The sequence below is a fragment of the Pelodiscus sinensis genome, chromosome 10 (genome assembly GCF_052426305.1).
Source record: "Pelodiscus sinensis isolate ZL-2025 chromosome 10, ASM5242630v1, whole genome shotgun sequence".
Lineage (NCBI taxonomy): Eukaryota > Metazoa > Chordata > Testudines > Trionychidae > Pelodiscus > Pelodiscus sinensis.
Window position 1 is genome coordinate 26,859,248 of NC_143061.1, and position 18,253 is coordinate 26,877,500.

An 18,253-nucleotide genomic window follows, 5' to 3' on the forward strand; every position below is an offset into this window, starting at 1 on the left:
AGGCACCCTTTAAGGGTGATGCTTACTGGTTAACCTTTCACATCCTACATGCATAAGGGAATATTTGGGCCAAAGGGGATCCTTTCAGACAGTTCTGTATTCATTTCTCTGAGCCATCAACAGAGAAGCAATTACAAAAATAAATAAATGAATAAATAAAATTCATGTTTCGATTGTGATGTTTTCTTTAACTATGACTCATTAAAAATCTTTACAAACTTGTTTCCCTCGAATATGAATTAGAAAATTCTGTTCTGTTTTGTATTTGATGCAGATTCTTGTTCTACTGGGGCTCTCCAGACTACAAGGGGTTAATTCCTGTTGTAAATGGTAGGGTTGTGGAACTACAGTATAACAGGAGTGGGGAATTAGTAGACAACTTTTCCACAGGGAGAATAGAGAAAACAGACTCATTCAGTATTTTGCTATAAATCCTAGATTGGTTCGCTTTCTTCCTCCAGATCAGGGAGGAGGAATTAGAAAATATTAAAAAGGCAAAATAAAAAAAACACAGTATATGTCGATTAATGCTGCTTACTATGAATAATTAGCAAATTGATATATCACCTTAATTTTTCTTATAGAAATAATGTCCAAGGGCTTTGATATTAAATATTTTCAGGAAATGCAATAGAAATGGCAAAGGCTGCATCTAGACTGGCATGATTTTGTGCAAATACTTTTAACTGAAAAGTTTTTCCGTTAAAAGTATTTGTGCAAGAGAGCGTCAATACTGGAACGGATGCTTTTGCACAAAAGCATCCGTGCCAGTGTAGACGCTGTCTTGCGCAAGAAAGCTCTGATGGCCATTTTAGCCATCGGGCTTTCTTGCGCAAGAAATTAACTTGGCTGTCTACACTGGCCCTCTTGTGCAAGAAGGCTTATCCCTGAGTGGGAGCGTCAGAGTATTTGCGCAAGAACCACTGATTTTGTACAGTACAAAGTCAGTGTTCTTGTGCAAATACTCGCGGCCAGTGTAGACAGGCGGCAAAATCTTGCCAGTCTAGACGCAGCCAAACTATTGACACAGCAGCAACTTTGTGGCAACTATTGGCAAAACTGGACAATATCAAACAAAGCATCAGCTGATTGTATTCCTATGGAGACATGTGACAGAATGCACACCTCTATTCACAGCCTATACACTACTGTAATAATATTTGTACAAGGCATGCCTTGTGAGGTGTCATCTGAAAACTCATAACTTGCTGATCAGAAATATGGTAAAAATGTGTGCAACAGCATTATGTGTAAAGTTATAAATTTCCCCCTTCATGATATTAAAATACATGTTCAGAGTCACATAGCATCAAACTGACTTGTCTTGAACAAAGGAGTGTCTGTTTACCTTAGTTTGCATTTAACCTGTAAACAGAGTCATCTAGCAAAAAGGGAGAAACAAAAGGAAACGTTCATGTGAGCATATGCAGATGAAAACCCCCCAGCAGGGAACATCCTTACAGACAGACTCTTTGTTTCTTGGGTTTCAGCTAGAAATGCTTTTCAAGAGGGGGACTCAAACTATAAAAGGAGAGGCAAAGACCCCCAAAGCACATCTCTCTTCTCTCTCTCTGTCCATCTCACTCATTGTACCTGTGGGATCCTGACCTAGATGTTGGTCAGTAATATTGCTGGCAGCAAGTGGTGAGAAACTTTGCTTGGATCTAATATAGATTGTTAAGTTAGGCCCTTGACAGTCTTTTATCTTTAGTTTTATTTTAACCTTTTCTAATTCTTATGCTTCCTCACTTGAACTAATTTAAAATCCATCTCTTTGCGTTAATAAACTTGTTTTATTGTTTTTTCCGATGTGTTGAAGTGTCCAGGTAATTCCATTAAGGTGGCAACTTGTTGTATTTTATTGCTTTAAAGGAATAAGTGACTTAATATATTTGGCCTGTCCAGCTGGGCATTACAAGACACACATTTCTAGGGAAAAACCTGAGATGGGGAGTATGTCAGGGTCACCCGTGTAGTACAATGATAGCTGGTGAGAATGTCAGGCTGCAGTTACACGAATGTATCTTGGAGTGATCTGCACCCTGGAAAGCTATTTGTGAACAGTACAGGTTGGAAGCTATAACATGCAAGCACTGGTAGGCACCCCATATTGTGGGGCAAGGATGACATAGCTCCCCAATGGTCTGGATAACAGCCAGAGGAGGCTACTCTCAAGATGTTTGCTCAAATCCATACATCATAGCATCGATGACTAGAGAGTGGCACCTGTAAAGCCCTCGCTTGGACAGGACCAGGAATGGAACCCACATCACATGAGTCTCAGCCCTCCTCCACCATGTGAACCATAAAAAGATCCTCTTTTTCTAAAATCCCATGTATATACTGGGGCTGGATGAAGGAAGACCCATGCAAACTTCTCACGGTTGGTTTCGTTCTTATTCTGTTAGGGTATGTCTACACTACCACCCTAGTTCGAACTAGGGTGGTTAATGTAGGCAACCGGAGTTGCAAATGAAGCCCGGGATTTGAATTTCCTGGGCTTCATTTGCATATTGCCGGGCGCTGCCATTTTTAAATGTCCTCTAGTTCGGACTCCGTGCCCGTGGCTACACGCGGCACGAACTAGGTAGTTCGGATTAGGCTTCCTATTCTGAACTACCAGTACACCTCGTTGTACTGAAGCTCCAGAACAGAGCCCTAAATTCTCTAAGCATGGTGTGGAAAGCTCTGCTTTAGAAGAAATCTCCTTAAATGTTACTAAGCTATCAACTTTAAAGATCATGCTGCTTTAAATATAAAGTGCATGACATCGCTCAAGGATGAGATAAGAATCTATGGCTCATATTTAGTGTCAGTCATCCAAACCATGACTCCTGTTCCACTGATTACTAAGCAAAAGCTATTTTAAACAAAGCTGTGTGAGTAGAATTTTATACTGCATGTTGAAAGATACTTTCAAAATGTTTATTTGACCTCAACACCACTGGCCTTATTCTGCAGCCTTACCCAAGCACAACTGGTCAGTGGAGTCCATGGAGTTTTGTCTGTGTTAGGCCCTTACTGTGGTTATTGCATATTGCCCATTGCTTTCTGTTTGTTTGAACTCTGATTTCTAGTGATAGATAATTAGTGTGTGGCACTTTTGCTTTGTTTACATTTGGGTGAGCATGCATAGTTGGTTTCAATCTGTGTGGTTTGAACTCTATCCCTCCTCATTTCATGTTGAAAAAACTCTACTATGGCAAAGGGGCACTCACTTGATGCAGTGCAAAACTGCAAATTTCACGATTTCAATTTAAAGACAAAAATTCACTGAGATTAACTGGAAATACTTGCGAGCAAACATTATCTGAGTTTCAAGTGTGGGATGAAACCCGAAAACTGGTGAGTATGGCATAGTTTCAAATCTTCATGCAAATATTTAGCATAATCCATCTAATCAAATATTGTAATTACACTTCAGTAAATAGACTATAAAGCAGTTTGTACTAACGTCACTAGTGCTTTTTATGTAGGCTGTTGTAAAACTAAGAAAATAGCTAGAGGAGTTGACGGGCCCCCAGAAGACATCTGCATACCCCCTTGGGTATGCATACCCCTTATTGAGCACCACTGTGCTTGGGTAGCAGGATGTGCTACAAAATCAATTTGTTTTTGAATATGAACAGAAAATTTATCCCCTGATGAGCCTCACCTAGATATTTTAAAATGGAAGTGTTTGAATAGGTAGCAGGTTTAAAACAAACAAAAGGAAATATTTCTTCACACGGGCAGAGTCAGCCCGTGGAACTCCTTGACAGAGGATATTGTGAAGACAAGGGCTTTAACAGTGTTCAAAAGAGAGCTAGATAAATTCACAGAGCTATTATCAGGGCTCGACAAATAATACAATCTACTCGCTCGTGGCAAGTAGATTGTAACCCAGAAGAGCTGGGTTCAGGCGATCTGCGCATGCGCAGATCGTCGGACAGCGTGGCTGGCAAGCGGGGCTCACCATGGTTCGGCGAGCCCTGGCTATTATCCAGGATGGGTAGGGATGGGTGTCCCTAGCCTCTGTTTGTTAGAAGCTGGGAATGGGCAACAGGAAATGGATCATTTCATGATTCCCTGTTCTGCTCATTCCTTCATGGGCACTTGGCATTGGCCACTGTTGGAAAACGGGATACTGGGCTAGATAGACCATTGGTCTGACTCAGTATGGCTATTCTTGTGTTCTTATGTTGTGGTGTCCCATATGAAGCAAGGTACTGCACAGGGGCACCAAGATGAAAAAAGCAGAAATAACAGGCACTTGTATTGAAATAGACACAAGGGTCCAGGCCCTCTTCTGCACCCACCTAGGCAAAGCAGGGTGAAGGCATTATTAGGGTGATAGTTAGTTTCTCCACAACTTCAATACAGGCTGGGGATGTTCTAACTTGCTGCCTAAGACTTCCAGAATGCCCCACCCATCCCAGTCTTCTTCCTCATCCTCATTGGTGCTGACGTGCCCTAGCCCTCTTGCACGAGGGGTTGTGGAAGGAGGCAGAAATGCTGGCTACATCTGCTCTGCACCTACTGCAGCTTTTTCCTTGCTGGAGGAAACTCCAGCAGGGGCCTTATGAATAATTTCCTGAATAGTGTAAAGGGAGCAGAATGGAGCAGATTCTGTGCCCCAAGATCTTCCAAGTGTGAATTAAACCAATACATAAAAGTAAGGGCACACCAGTAGGGCTGGGATTTGAAGTTCTGATATTGCCACTCATCTCTGGAGCTCCGTAACTCAAACTAAGATATGCAATTTGAGCTTTGCAAATTGCGAGTCTTATTTCAATGCTATTTCGAAATAGCTTATTTTGTCATTTGGTGCTGTTTACACAGTGCCAAATTTCAAAATAAAGCACTATTCTGAAATATCCCTTACTCTGCATAGAATGAGGTTTACAGGGACATTGGAATAGTGAGCCCGAAAAAACAGGCATGCTGTGAAGAGATGGGATAGCTATTTTGGGATACTCCGAGAACAACGAGAAGTCCTGTGGCACCTTATAGACTAATAGATTTATTGAAGCATAAGCTTTCGTGGGCAAAGACCCACTTCGTCAGACATGCATTTGACGAAGTGGATCTTTGCCCACGAAAGCTTATACTCCAATAAATCTGTTAGCCTATAAGGTGCCACAGGACTTCTTGTTGTTCTTGCAGATTCAGACTAACACGGCTACCCCTCTGATACTTGGAATACTCCGGTATCCCGAAATAGTGTTCCAGTGAAGACGTATCCTGGGTGGCGGAGGGAAAGCCCTTCAACTTCCTGTACTTCAATGTTTCTAAATTTCTATAAAATAAGTATAATAATACTTACTGCACCTATGATATAGGCATATTGTGAAGAATAACTAATGTTTTAAATATGCTCCACTCATGTGAAGAAGTGGACTGTGCTTATGAAAGCTCCTGATATTATATATATATTATTAGTCTCTAAGGTGCTAGGGAGCCACTCGTTTTTAAAGTTTTTTTAAAGTTACAGACTAACATGACTACCTCTCTGAGATTAATGTTTGTAAAGAGCTTTGAGATCTCTGGATGAAAGCGTCTGCATTGGTGCCAAGTATGTTGTTGTTCTATGGGGGGTAGGAGCTCGAAGGTTTTCTCACTATTACTATATTATCAGCCATACACTATTTTTCTTCAATCATAGGCTATTTTTCCATATTTAAAAATAATTTTGTCATCTTTTTATTGTTTCTCTTCTATTTTGAAATTATGTATACCCATGGCAGGGCTTGATAGACAGACACTGCATGGTTTGTAGCTATACCCCAAAGTGTTACTAAAGCTCTCTGATTATTACTGTGTCTTTTTCTCTTCTTTAAGCTGTTTTTGTACTGGGTTTAATCTGCCAGGTTGATATTTTTGTTTGTTTTTTCCCCCAGTACAAAAGAAACCAGAATTAAAGAAAGATGAAACCTGTGACAAACCAGGAGCTTTGGGTCATCTGACAGATGACACATGTTTAACAAAAACAGGAACCAACGAGCCCTTAGATTGAACAAGATTTTAAAGAGCCGTACTTTAGAGAATGTGCATTATGAATTCAGGTTTAAGGTAAAATAATGACACATGTCTCTTGAGCCTATTCCAGTGTAAACAGATCTTCTTACAGGCTACAGTGAGCTATACTCATATTTCAAGATGATTTAACATAGGACTGCATTCTGTTATCTTGCCAAAAGGATATTTCTCTCAGAGTATCCCTGTTGATTAGAAGAGAATAGTCCCAGGAGAGGATACCTCTCCATGAGCATAAGGGTGGGAGATTTATGCCCCATAATGAGGACATAAAGGGTACGTCTAGACTACATGGCTCTGTCGATGGAGCCATGTAGATTTGTTTGTTCGGCAAAGGGAAATGAAGCCATGATTTAAATAATCGCGGCTTCATTTAAATTTAAATGGCTGCCCTGCTCTGCCGATCAGCTGTTTGTCGGCAGATCGGGGCAGTCTGGATGCTCCCCTGTCGACATGAAAGCCTTTTATCGACCTCCCCGGTAAATCTCATCCTACGAGGCATAATGGGGAGGTCGATAAAGGGCTTTCAGGACGGCACGGGAGCCTCCAGACTAGCGCGCTGAGCTGACAAACAGCTGATCAGCTGTTTGTCGGCTTAGCGCGGCAGCCATTTAAATTTAAATGAAGCCGCGATTATTTAAATCGTGGCTTCATTTCCCTCCGCTGATCAGCCTAATCTACATGGTTCCATCGACGGAGCCACGTAGTTTAGACACACCCAAAGAGAGTTGTTAAGGGACTGTAAGGACTCCATTCAGTAAGTCCATACTTGCATTATTCATCTGGGAGAAATACTCTGTCCCAAACAAAGGCAGAGTAAATTGGTTTTGTGTGATGGAGCTATGGAGGAGTTGTGAGGAACAGAATGCACCCCTACAGACAGAACTCTGGCCAGCTCAAGCTACTGTCCCTCTGTTATGGCAACTCCTGTGCCTCCCCTAAGGCAAGATTTGTGGCATGTAATCTTTGACTCACACACCACACTTCTTTCCTTGCCACAGCTAAAGTCCAAGCTCTCTTCCTTGCTGACCTATGCAGAGCTTGCTCATTTTCCAGTTCTTTCATGCACAGAAGATGTGGAATCCTCATCTGCATGTGAGAGCGTCACTATCACCTACTCCCCAAATAATGAAACCTCCATGGTTCTGCCACATTGAGGGCCTTTTTCAGTCCATATGTTACTGGGTGCATTTCACTTTCAGGGTATAAAAACTAATAACCAGGCTTTTAAAACTTGTACCTTCAGTGTGCTAGCAAATCTTACCTATCTGGTTCCTGCTTGCAGAATAAAAGGCATTGACGACAGCAGCCCCACTTATCCACCTATAGAAAACACACATGAAGTCTAGTTAGAAATACAATTAACAGAAATCTCAACTGGGCATGGGAACAGACCTGGAAAATGATCTTCTCCTTCACCAGTTACTGACAGTATTTAAATTTCCTTTTACTGGCACTAGAAAATTTCACTGGCAAAATAGCAAACACAAAAACATCTTGATGAATCCAGACCGAAGATCTTCAAGTAGTGCTATATACAAGTAGATTATTATTATTTCAGAACATTTATGATTCATTAAAATTGTGTTTATGGTCCTTATAAGTCAATGTTTTCAAAATCCGTCATCAGCTATAAGTCCAGAAATGTAGAGAGCGGATCTAATCCTCTCTCATTGCACATGCATAAAAGGCCCTCCGAGGTCTAGAACCCTGTTTTGTACAATTACTAACCAGCTAGCTACTCCAGACCACCTCCCTCCCCAGCAACTGTAACTAACCTGTGCTTCATGGGGGACCCAGAACATGGAAGCTACATCTAGACTGGCATGATTGTCCGCAAATGCTTTTAACGGAAAAGTTTTTCCGTTAAAAGCATTTGCAGAAAAGAGCATCTAGATTGGCACGGACGCTTTTCCACAAAAGCACTTTTTGCAGAAAAGCGTCCATGCCAATCTAGATGCGGTTTTGTGCAAGAAAGCCCCGATCACCATTTTCTCCATCGGGGCTTTTTTGTGCAAAACAGTTTTCAGCTGTCTACACTGGCCCTTTTGCGCAAAAGCATTTCCGGAAAAGGGCTTTTGCCCGAACGGGAACGTCAAAGCATTTGCGCAAGAAGCACTGATTTCGGACAGTAGAACGTCAGTGCTTTTGCACAAAATCAAGCAGCCAGTGTATACAGCTGGTAAGTTTTTCCACAAAAGCAACCGCTTTTGCAGAAAAACTTGCTAGTCTATATGCAGCCGGAATGTTTAACCTTGACAGACTACAGTCCTATAGCTCCTGATTGGCTCCCTGACCTAAATCAATCCAAGGGGTGTTCCAGGCAATGTTTAGGCAACAGCCTTCTTCCATGGCTGCTATGATTGGTCTGATTCTTGCTTTTGAAATCCTGGCTTGACCTCAGCATGATTTGGACTCATGGACTGACTCAGATTTTGACTTTGGCCTGGTCCTGACTATGAACTCCCCCTGCTGCTCCCAGCCCTGAATTTGCCTGACTGACTCTTGGCCCTGACTGACCTCACTGGAATCCTGACAGGGCAAATCTTCCAATCAAACCAATGAGAAGTGTACCTCTGTAAGACCACAGCACGGAGTCCTTATTTACTATTAGAGTATTCCTGTCTAAAAGGAACTGAGGCTGCAGTGTGCTAAGCACAGTGAATTCCTTTAAACTGAAATCAATTTGCTTTACAAGCATTTCAGTACTGCTCCTCGCTGTATCTTGGGGCCTCATAGATGAACTATGCTTGTGAGGTAGGAAACTATTATTATCTCCCATTAAGAGAAATGGAATTGCAGGCACAGGGTCATATGGGAGGGTTGTCACTGAGCCAGGTTTTCTTGGCTTTCTGTCCTGTGCCTTAAGCACATGACAATCTCTCCTCCCCTTGTAGGGTCAGGCCAACGCTATGAAAAATACTTGAAGTCTGGGCCATTTTTTACTGCCTTTCACTGGCACTCTGCTTAAGATGATTTTCTAAGCTAACACCTAGGACTAGACCTTAAGTGAAGAAGCATCTGCACTATCAGTATGGCACATGTTCAGCTCACACTGTTGAAGCTAAGGGTGATAGTCACACCTGTACAAAGGGCCAGAGGAGACGTATGCATTAGCTAAGTCTTATTGAAGAGCTGAGACTACAGGAACATAAGGGGTGCATGGGACTTCTGCTGGCCCACTGCACATGGGTTTATTTATTTAAATAAACTGTTATTTAATTGCCCAAATAATCTCTTGATGATAAAGAACTAACAGGGGCTATTGGGCTGGGAAGGTCAGAATGGCTAAGTGCTCACTACAGAAACATGGAATAATTGGCAGAAATTGTCTGTCTACTATCAACTTAACAGTTGTATTCCATGATGTGAAAATCATGAGACAGTTGTCCGACTTTGTGATTTCACTAACTGAAAAAGATTAAAAGCTTCAGAGGAGTCGCCGAGTTAGTCTGTAACAAGAAACACTTAAAAAAACAACAAATAGTCTAGCAGCACCTTAAAGACTAACAAGATATGTAGATGGTATCATGAGCTTTCCTGAGCAAAACCCACTTCTGGTCATCTGAAGAAGTGGGTTTTGCCCACAAAAGCTCATGATACCATCTACATGTTTTGTTAGTCTATAAGGTGCTACTAGACTATTCTTCATTTTTTAAGTTTTTCCTGTAAAAGTTTAGTTTGCAGAATCAATGTAGATACAAAACACACCTAGAGGATTTTAAAATTGTTAGTAAGAATGGTTTCTTGTACCGATGTTTTTCATTGTATGTATTGTTCATTTATGTTCTGTTCTGTGCATGGGCCAAGTAAAGACCTGATATAATGCCACTGACTTCACTTGAGCGAATCTGGCTCTGTAGACCTGATTCTGTGTCTCACTGATGATACATTTCAGGAATACATTCACTGAAGTCAATGGAGTTATATTAATGTGAGAAAGGTCAGGATCAAGCCCTGTAGCTTGACTTAATGAAGGTTGAGACATTAGAGGCAGCATTCAGCAATGTGTAGGGGTCTGGCTTATGGTAAGAGGATAGGCTTTTGCTTCACATCAATAAAAGCTGAGCCTATATATTCCAAGCCAGAATATAGCCCTAATTGCTTTATTAGGCTTATGAAATAGTCTTTAATATTCTACCTGAAGTTTTCCAAACAGACTTTGGATTAGTAGGATAATATTGTTAATGGCCTATTGGATAACAGTTCTTGTGATAGTGTCTATCATCTAAATTACAATAAACAGACTGTGTGAAAGATCAGCTATTCTGTTCATGCTTCATGTGTTACACTTAGAGAAATTCTTGATAAAATGAATACTGAAAGTGAATATATGAAATCCTTTAGGCCTGATTCTCCTCTCACTTACTCAAGTTTTGTCCACTGACTTCAGTGCAGTTAGTCCTGCCTGATACACTGACTATGTCTTCCTTAGAAATGCTGCAGCTACTCTGCTGTATCACTTCAGTATAGACACTCACTGCAACAACAGGAGGTGATCTCCCATCACTGTAGTAAAGGGACAGTACTCAGTCCATGGAATAATTCTTCTATTGACCTAGCGCTATCTATGCAGGGGTTAGATCTAGGATTGCCAGATGGTTTAACCAAAAATACCGAACACTCTCCTCCTCCCTCCCCCCCCCCGCCAAAAAAAAAAAAAATCGGGGAAAAAAAAAAGGGGGAGACCAAAGTTGTTGAGCAAAAATAAATACATTTAAAAAATCCAGCGTGGCCCCTTTAAGAAATGCTTTTGAGGCTTTTTGGCCCTAACAGACTGCTGGAGGCCGTCTGCCATCTTGTTTTCCTGCTCTGGGCCAGACAGCTTCCCTGCGGAACCAGGTAAGCACCTGGTATTTTCGCCTCCTGGCCAAGGGAAAACCAGAAAATACTGGACATTTTAGGTATCCAGTATTTTCTGTTTTTTAAAACCGGACAGGAGATGAAAATACCGGACTGTCTGGGTCAATACCGGATACCTGGCAACCCTAGTTAGATTGGCTTAACCAGGTCACTCATTAGCGCTGAGCTAATTTTCTACTGGAGACCTGGCCTAAATGCATGAACACACTACAAGCACAACAGCAACACAGCTGCAGCTACACCACGGTAGCATAGACACTTCCTACAGTGACAGGAGGGGTTTTCCACTGCGCTAGTAAATCCACTCTTGAGAAACAGCAGCTGGAAGAGCTCTTCCATCTACCTAGCAGTAACTACACCAGGTCATAGGTTGGTTTAACTCAGGGCTACTCAACATGTGGCTTGTGGCCCATTTATTTGTGGCCCATGGAGCGGTTTGGGTTTCCATGGGGCTCAACATGTGGCCCACAGGTGGGATCCTTTGAACATGGCTTCTTCTGGGAACATGATCCACAATGGTGAGTCAATATAATGGTTTTCTTTTGACATGTGTTTTAGTAGTTACATTCCTGGATTGTCATTGCTCATTAAAAGTTCTGTCATATGGGTAGAAATTGGGTAAATATTGCCTTTTATTAGTATCAACAGAACTGACTTAAATGGGGTCTGCATGTTGTATAGTCTTGCCTTAATCTTTGTATTCATGCCCGTCAGTGTGAAATAAGCTATTTGCATATATTTGCCTGTATATGCAACCTCACTTAAGTTGCAGCCCTCGGCATGTGCTGTGAGTATCATTATGGCCCCCAAAGCTTCCAAAATTGAGTAGCCCTGGTTTAACTGTTTCTCAGGGGGTGTTATTTTTTCACACCTTTAAGTGACCTACTTACTTCAGCCTGAGTTTTAGGTGTAGACCAGGCCTTTGTAAGAGCATAGGGACAGACCAAACTTGATCCAGCCTAACACTTCTAGCTTGGACAATGAAAGCTCGGTAGTGAAGATAGACGAGAGACAAGGCAGCCATTGCAGTGGGGAATAAACCATTAGAGTAATAAGATGTGAAAAAAGAACAGTAAAACCAGTAATTGTGATTGTTTATCTTTTGCTGTTATATATACCCTTGATTCTGTAATTTCTGCTCCAACTCATTTGATGAAGTGGGTTTTACCTGTGAAAGCTTATAATATAATATATTTGCAAGTACCTAGGGGCATTACATCAAAATAACACTAGAAAATTACATCAAAATAACTTATTTCACAATAATAACTCCCAAAATAATAATTTTGAAATAGCATGTTCACACTATAGGGGAGCCTCGAAATTAGTCCAAGACAGGCTACCTTAATGTGGAAGTACTACCTTGACTTAGAGCCTCAGGAAGCACTATTTCAAAATAACCAGCCCCTTATTTCGAAATAATGGGCTTGATAGTGTGGATGCTCCACTTGTTATTTTGAAATAACTCCCTAGTGTAGACAAGCCCTAAGGTGCCACAGGACTGCTCATTGTTTATTTAATGTGAGAAATACAGTTCTAACTTGATAGGTGATACAGACAATAGCCTGGACATGCGAGGCACTGATAAAAGGAACACCAGCTGAGTGAGATAAGCAAGGCATTAAAAAAAAAAAAAAACCCTGAAAGCATCCTGAGGGTTCTGATTTAGATAAAAGAAAATAAGGACACAAGACAGGGAGTCTCTGAGTGGCTGATTGGATGAGTGGTTAGAGGGGAGAAAGGAGAATGTATTCATTGGGAGTGTCAAACTTCATTTCTCTCATGTAACTAACTTAAGAGGTGGATCTCTTAAGTTAAAGCTTAGTGAATACAAAGGCACATGGGTCATGCAGGCTGCTGTTTTTGTGTTAGCATGTTTTCTTCTCTCTTCTAAACATAGTGTGGTTTTAATTCTGGTTGAGTCTTACACTGCTTGGGAGTTTCTTACTGACTGTCCCAGAGACATAAAACAACTTTCAGCCTTTAACAAGATGTAGTGAAAGAAGGGTGCCTGGAGCTTAAGCTACGCAGCATTCTTGGTCAAAGAGACACAGAAAATACCTAATGACCATGGACCCAGTGTGAGGTGACAGGCTGAAAAAGATTACCTGTAGGCTTTTGGGACTCTGCCAAAGCTGAGCTAAACACTATAATCTGGCTGCAAAGATAAACCAAACAAACCACATCTGCAGTCCTTATATGTGGTGATCCATGCTGGCCATAATCTGGTTGGATCCTGCAAGAATCTAAGGAGCCAAAAAAGTAGACAGTGCTGGCAGGCGAAGGGGATAGCCAGGAGAACCAGGGAAAGAGCTGATTCAGGACTTGCTTGTTTCAGCCTCTGAGTGGAAAATGGACACCAGCCATTTCAAATTATGAATACCCCCCCCCCCCCCCCACACACACACTATACCATAGATAGTGGTGGAACAGCCCTCGTATACCAGCAGGGAACAGGTCTGGTCAAATAGTCATGAAGTATATTACAGTATCTCACAACGGGTGAGAAAACCAAGAATTTGAAGATGCATTAGGCAGTTTCTTTAAATCAGAAAACACAAAATAAAATTTACAAAAAACGTCAGCAACTTTGGTCTGAAACAAGAAGAAGCATCAGCCAGTGAATCACATCCTTTGAATCCAGTCCACAACAGGTACTTTCTTTCTCAGAGGATGGACAAGGAACATTTTTAAAACTAATGGCTGAAATGAAATTGTACCTTCAAGATATGCTAGTGAAAGCCGAGTTTAGGGGAGCCCAGGCGAGAGAACTGGATAAGCGGGCACTGCATTGTAAAAGTGGAGTGAAAACAAAACTATAATAAAAGAAGTGGGTGACAGAACAATGCAAGGGAGCCAGCTGGAGAGGGCTATGAACAAATGTACTGGTTAGCTGACCTCAGACAGTTGCATAGATGTAAATGTTTAGATCAACAGCTTTTAGTCTGTAGTAGTTACAAGTTGGCTCGCTAAATTATGACCTAAGTGAAGTATCATAATACTACTTCAGGATGAAAGGAGGCTGCCATGACCATTTAGAGCCATATCCACTGTTTAGCTTTTTTTATACACATCCTACACCCTTGGGACCTGACCATTCCTGAATGAGGGGATTTGCCTGACCAGGGGAGGTCCCTCCCCTCATGTCCCATTCTGCCCTGATGCCCCTGGGCTAACACTCCACCAGCTGCCGGCGCTGCTGCTGCAAGTGCTGGAGCTACCTGGCCAGGGCTGGGGCCAGAGTTCCCCTGGCTATTGACAGAGCTGGAAATCCATGGCTGTTTCTGGCCCTGCTGCCACCCAGCTGCAAGGGCCAGAACTCCCCACTGTGCTACCTGCCTCCCTGACATATGGCTCTTGGCTAAGTCACTGTCCTGCTCCACCCCACCCCCCGCCACACTCCTGCCCCGCCATCAAACCTCCTTGTTCCTGGGCTCTGTGGTCCAGGAACATCAGTGGTCTGGCAGGACCTCAGATGTTGCTGGCCAGAGAGTTCTGTTTTAGGGAGGTACAACTTGTATTAGTTTCTCTACTTCCAAGGGTATCTGCATTATAAGTGCTATGGGGGGAGCAGCAGGAGCACTTCAGCTACACCACTCTATAGTACAGATACTTACTGTAGCGATGGAATGGGTTTTCTGTTCCTGTCATAAATCCAGCCCCTTGAGAGGCAGTAGCTGGCCATCACTGGAAGAATTCTTTCTTTGACCTTGTGATGTCTATACTGGGCCTTAAGTAAGGTTAAGTACATCTCTCAGGGTGTTAATTTTTCACACCCTGTGAGCAATGTAGCTAAGTCAACCTAAGTCTTAGGTGTAGATCCAACCTAAAGTGTTTGTCCGATTCCTTTTTCTGACATAAGATTTACAAAAGCTGTGTATAGTCATTAAATGCCATATTCTGCATAACTAAGTTGACAAACCTTGATTTCACTGTGCCTCACAGCCAGATCATATTTAGAAGGTAAATGTATACATAATGGATTGCATTTGTAATATAACTGCATTGTATTTCAGTGCCCCTAAACAGTTATTCTGGTATCATTCTCAACTCAGTACTTCACAAGATCAAGTTCCCAAAAAACTTACCAATATGCATGAAGCATTCTTCCACTTTACCTAAATAAATGCAATCACCTTGCTTGTTTTGCTGGACATTCAGGCACCTGATTCTTCCTGAAATTATATCTATCTTCACACACCAGTTAATGAGAGCACATCTAGAGAAGATAAATCCTCAATAACATCTGTGCTGACTTAGGATTAACAAGCAAGTCCAAGTGCTAACACTTAGTTTTCACTGTGTTCAGGATATGTAAGTATAGTGATCACATAGGCTACAGCCACACTGCAATGCTATTTCGGGATATAGTGCCAAATTTTGAAGTAAGCGATTTCAAAATTAACTCGAAATAAAATATGCAATTTGCGTAGCTCAAATTGTGAATCTTATTTCGACCTGCAGTTCAGTGTAGATGCACCCATAGTGTGGAGAAATTTGCCCAATGCTCAGCAATGGTAACAAACTAATTTCACTAGGGCACAGTTCTCCATGGAACTGAGCCCTAATGAAAAGGGGAGTGCAGGTGAGAAGGAGTGTAGATGAAGTACGGCCAATCCCAGGCCCTTAACTAAAAGCCAGTTATGATTTACTTTAAACACACTTGACATTTAAAATACATACTCTTCCTTGTCCACCTTTTCTCTGAGTTTCTTCAGTCGCTTCCTTTGGCTAAATAACAAATTTTGAATGATGTTCTCAAAGTACTCTTCCTCTTTGTAGTTCAGCTAAAAAAAGGTGAAAGAAAAGAAAAATGATATTACAATTTTGTTACTTGAGCGTAACAAGAGAGACTGGCTGTGTCTAGACTGGCAAGTTTTTCCGCAAAAGCACCTGCTTTTGCGGAAAAACTTGCCAGCTGTCTACACTGGCCGCTTGATTTTGCAAAAAAGCACTGACTTTCTACTGTCTGAAATCAGTGTTTCTTGTGCAAATACTATGCTGCTCCCGTTCAGGCAAAAGCCCTTTTCCGGAAATGCTTTTGCGCAAAAGGGCCAATGTAGACAGCTGAAAACTGTTTTGCGCAAAAAAGCCCTGATGGCGAAAATGGCGATCGGGGCTGTCTTGCGCAAAACTGTGTCTAGATTGGCATGGCGCTTTTCTGCAAAAAGTGCTAGATGCGCTTTTCTGCAAATGCTTTTAACGGAAAAACTTTTCCATTAAAAGCATTTGCGGAAAATCATGCCAATCTAGACGTAACCACTGGGTTTAAATAGTCCACTTCTGGGGATGATGCTCAGTGATGAATTTCCTATGAAAATTTCTAAACCACAAAAGCAGATCTTGATTTGCAATGCTCAGTAACATCTTTCATTGGGTATCATAGCTACATGAGCACAAGGACATATGCTAATATAATGTAGTAGTGCAGTGTATCCCGAAGGAATCTTTATTTGCCACCACTATTTCACAATTGTAGATTTAGGACTGTATTCTGCCATCATTATTTGGAGTGAGTATTACTTTGGGAATCTCCTAATTCTAATCATGGTGTTGCTTATCTAGTAAGGTGCTGATTCCCATGGCTATGTCTACATTGGCACCCTTTTCCGGAAAAGGGATGCTAAGGAGACACTTTGGAATTGCAAAAGCCACGGGGGAATTTAAATATCCCCGTGGCATTTGCATGAACATGGCTGCTGCTTTTTTCCAGCTCGGGGCTTTGCCGGAGAAAAGCGCCAGTCTAGACGGGATCTTGAGGAAAATAAAGCCTTTTCCGGAAGATCCCCTATTCCTACTTCCTTCTTTCTTTTCTTTAATAATATTAACAACACTTTACTCTCCAACATCACCTTCTATCTGAGGAGTTCAACATGCTTTACATACTTTAATGAAAGTTACTCTCACAATACCCCGGCAAGGTAGAAGAGAATTATGAGCCACACTTTGCAAACAGACATACTGAGATACAGTTTACCTTAAGTGACTTGTAGACAGGGTCAAAAATGAAGGGTCAAATTCAACTCTAAATAGGTTCAACTTCTTTGAATTCCATGAAGCTACAGTAACTTAAAAACAGGTGTGTTTAACTCGCACACAGTTAGTGGAAATACTGGGCCTGATTCACCTTGGCACTAGCGCAATTCTATGCTGCTATAACTTCATTGGAATCTGCACCTATGCACCATCCATGAGCATGTCTTGGCGTATGACAGCAGCAAATTACTCTAGTACCCATGCTGGATCAGCCATCTGTGCCACATTGCATATGGATGGTAGAAAATGCAGCACCTAAATGCAACCCATACTCTTCAACTCATGCCCATTTGAACTCAAGATCTAGGTAGCCTGAGTAGAGGTGAAATCTTACATTGTATATCCCTGTATAGGCATGTAATACAATCACAGTCTAGTTCTTAAGAGTCTTTTCTAATCATTGTTTGCAAGACAATTTTATGGATACTTACATCTTGGTATTCATTATTCAGCTTGTTGTTATCAGTCATTATTTCATCTGGATAGCCAATTCTCTCTCTAATAGCTGTAGCCTAAAGGACAAAATAATATTTAAATTGTTTCTTTATTACATGCCAATCCAAATACTGTACAGATATACCTTAGAGATTATCAGATCCTAGTAATATACCAGCTTTTACAGGCACCTATTTGGAAATACCTGTGTAGGAGCCTTCAAGCTCATTGTATCTAGATTTTGTTGAGATTTTTTTCTTTTCTTTTCTTTTATGCTGCAGGACTGTAAAGTCCAATGATTAATTACTTTATGACTCCAAAAGAATTCAGAAAATGTGCCCCTCTCAACAGAAATGCTAGCATATGTTTTTTCTGAAAAACTATATGCCATAGCCAGATCCCACATCTCAGAAGCAGTTTCAAATGGAATTTTTATTTCAGTGATTGGAAGGTTTTCCTATTGTATTTGATATTTCTATAAGACAGAAATTAAATTCATGATTGTAATTTGTGCCACTCAACACAAAGCAGACAAAATGACCTTGTTAACACCTGCAGGGATGAGTTCATTATATGAAGAGATGGGATCAAATTGAAGCCCTGAGTCAGAACACACCCAAACCTTTGTAGGTAGAAATCTTCTGAACCTGAATCCAAATTTCTGAGCAGGCTTCTACATCTACATCAACTCAACCAAATCCCTCGATTTGAACACACTGTACATTGAGGGGTTTGTTTTAAAGCCAGGTCCGAGCTTTTCAGCCCAGACCCATTCACTGTCCATTACTTTGGGTAACTGAGCAGTCTTTTTTTTTTATTTGATGCCAGAAGCAATAAAAACCCTCATGGTAGTAAAGGCTTTCTTGGCAACCCTTTCTGACATTTTTAATATACAAATCCCACA

General features: G+C 41.4%; 1 protein-coding gene across 2 annotated transcripts in view; it reads right to left on the minus strand.

Annotated features, from left to right (window-relative positions):
* The window catches only part of MME (membrane metalloendopeptidase), an 87,265-nt gene that overhangs the window by 24,506 nt on the left and 44,506 nt on the right, over positions 1-18,253 (minus strand). For both annotated transcript variants that reach the window (XM_006123482.5, XM_006123483.5), the window contains exons 15-17: positions 17,346-17,426; positions 15,562-15,665; positions 7,280-7,338 (exon numbers count right to left, since the gene is read on the minus strand). In XM_006123482.5, the coding sequence (XP_006123544.1) occupies positions 7,280-7,338; positions 15,562-15,665; positions 17,346-17,426 (244 nt within the window). The remainder of the gene's footprint in view (positions 1-7,279; positions 7,339-15,561; positions 15,666-17,345; positions 17,427-18,253) is intronic.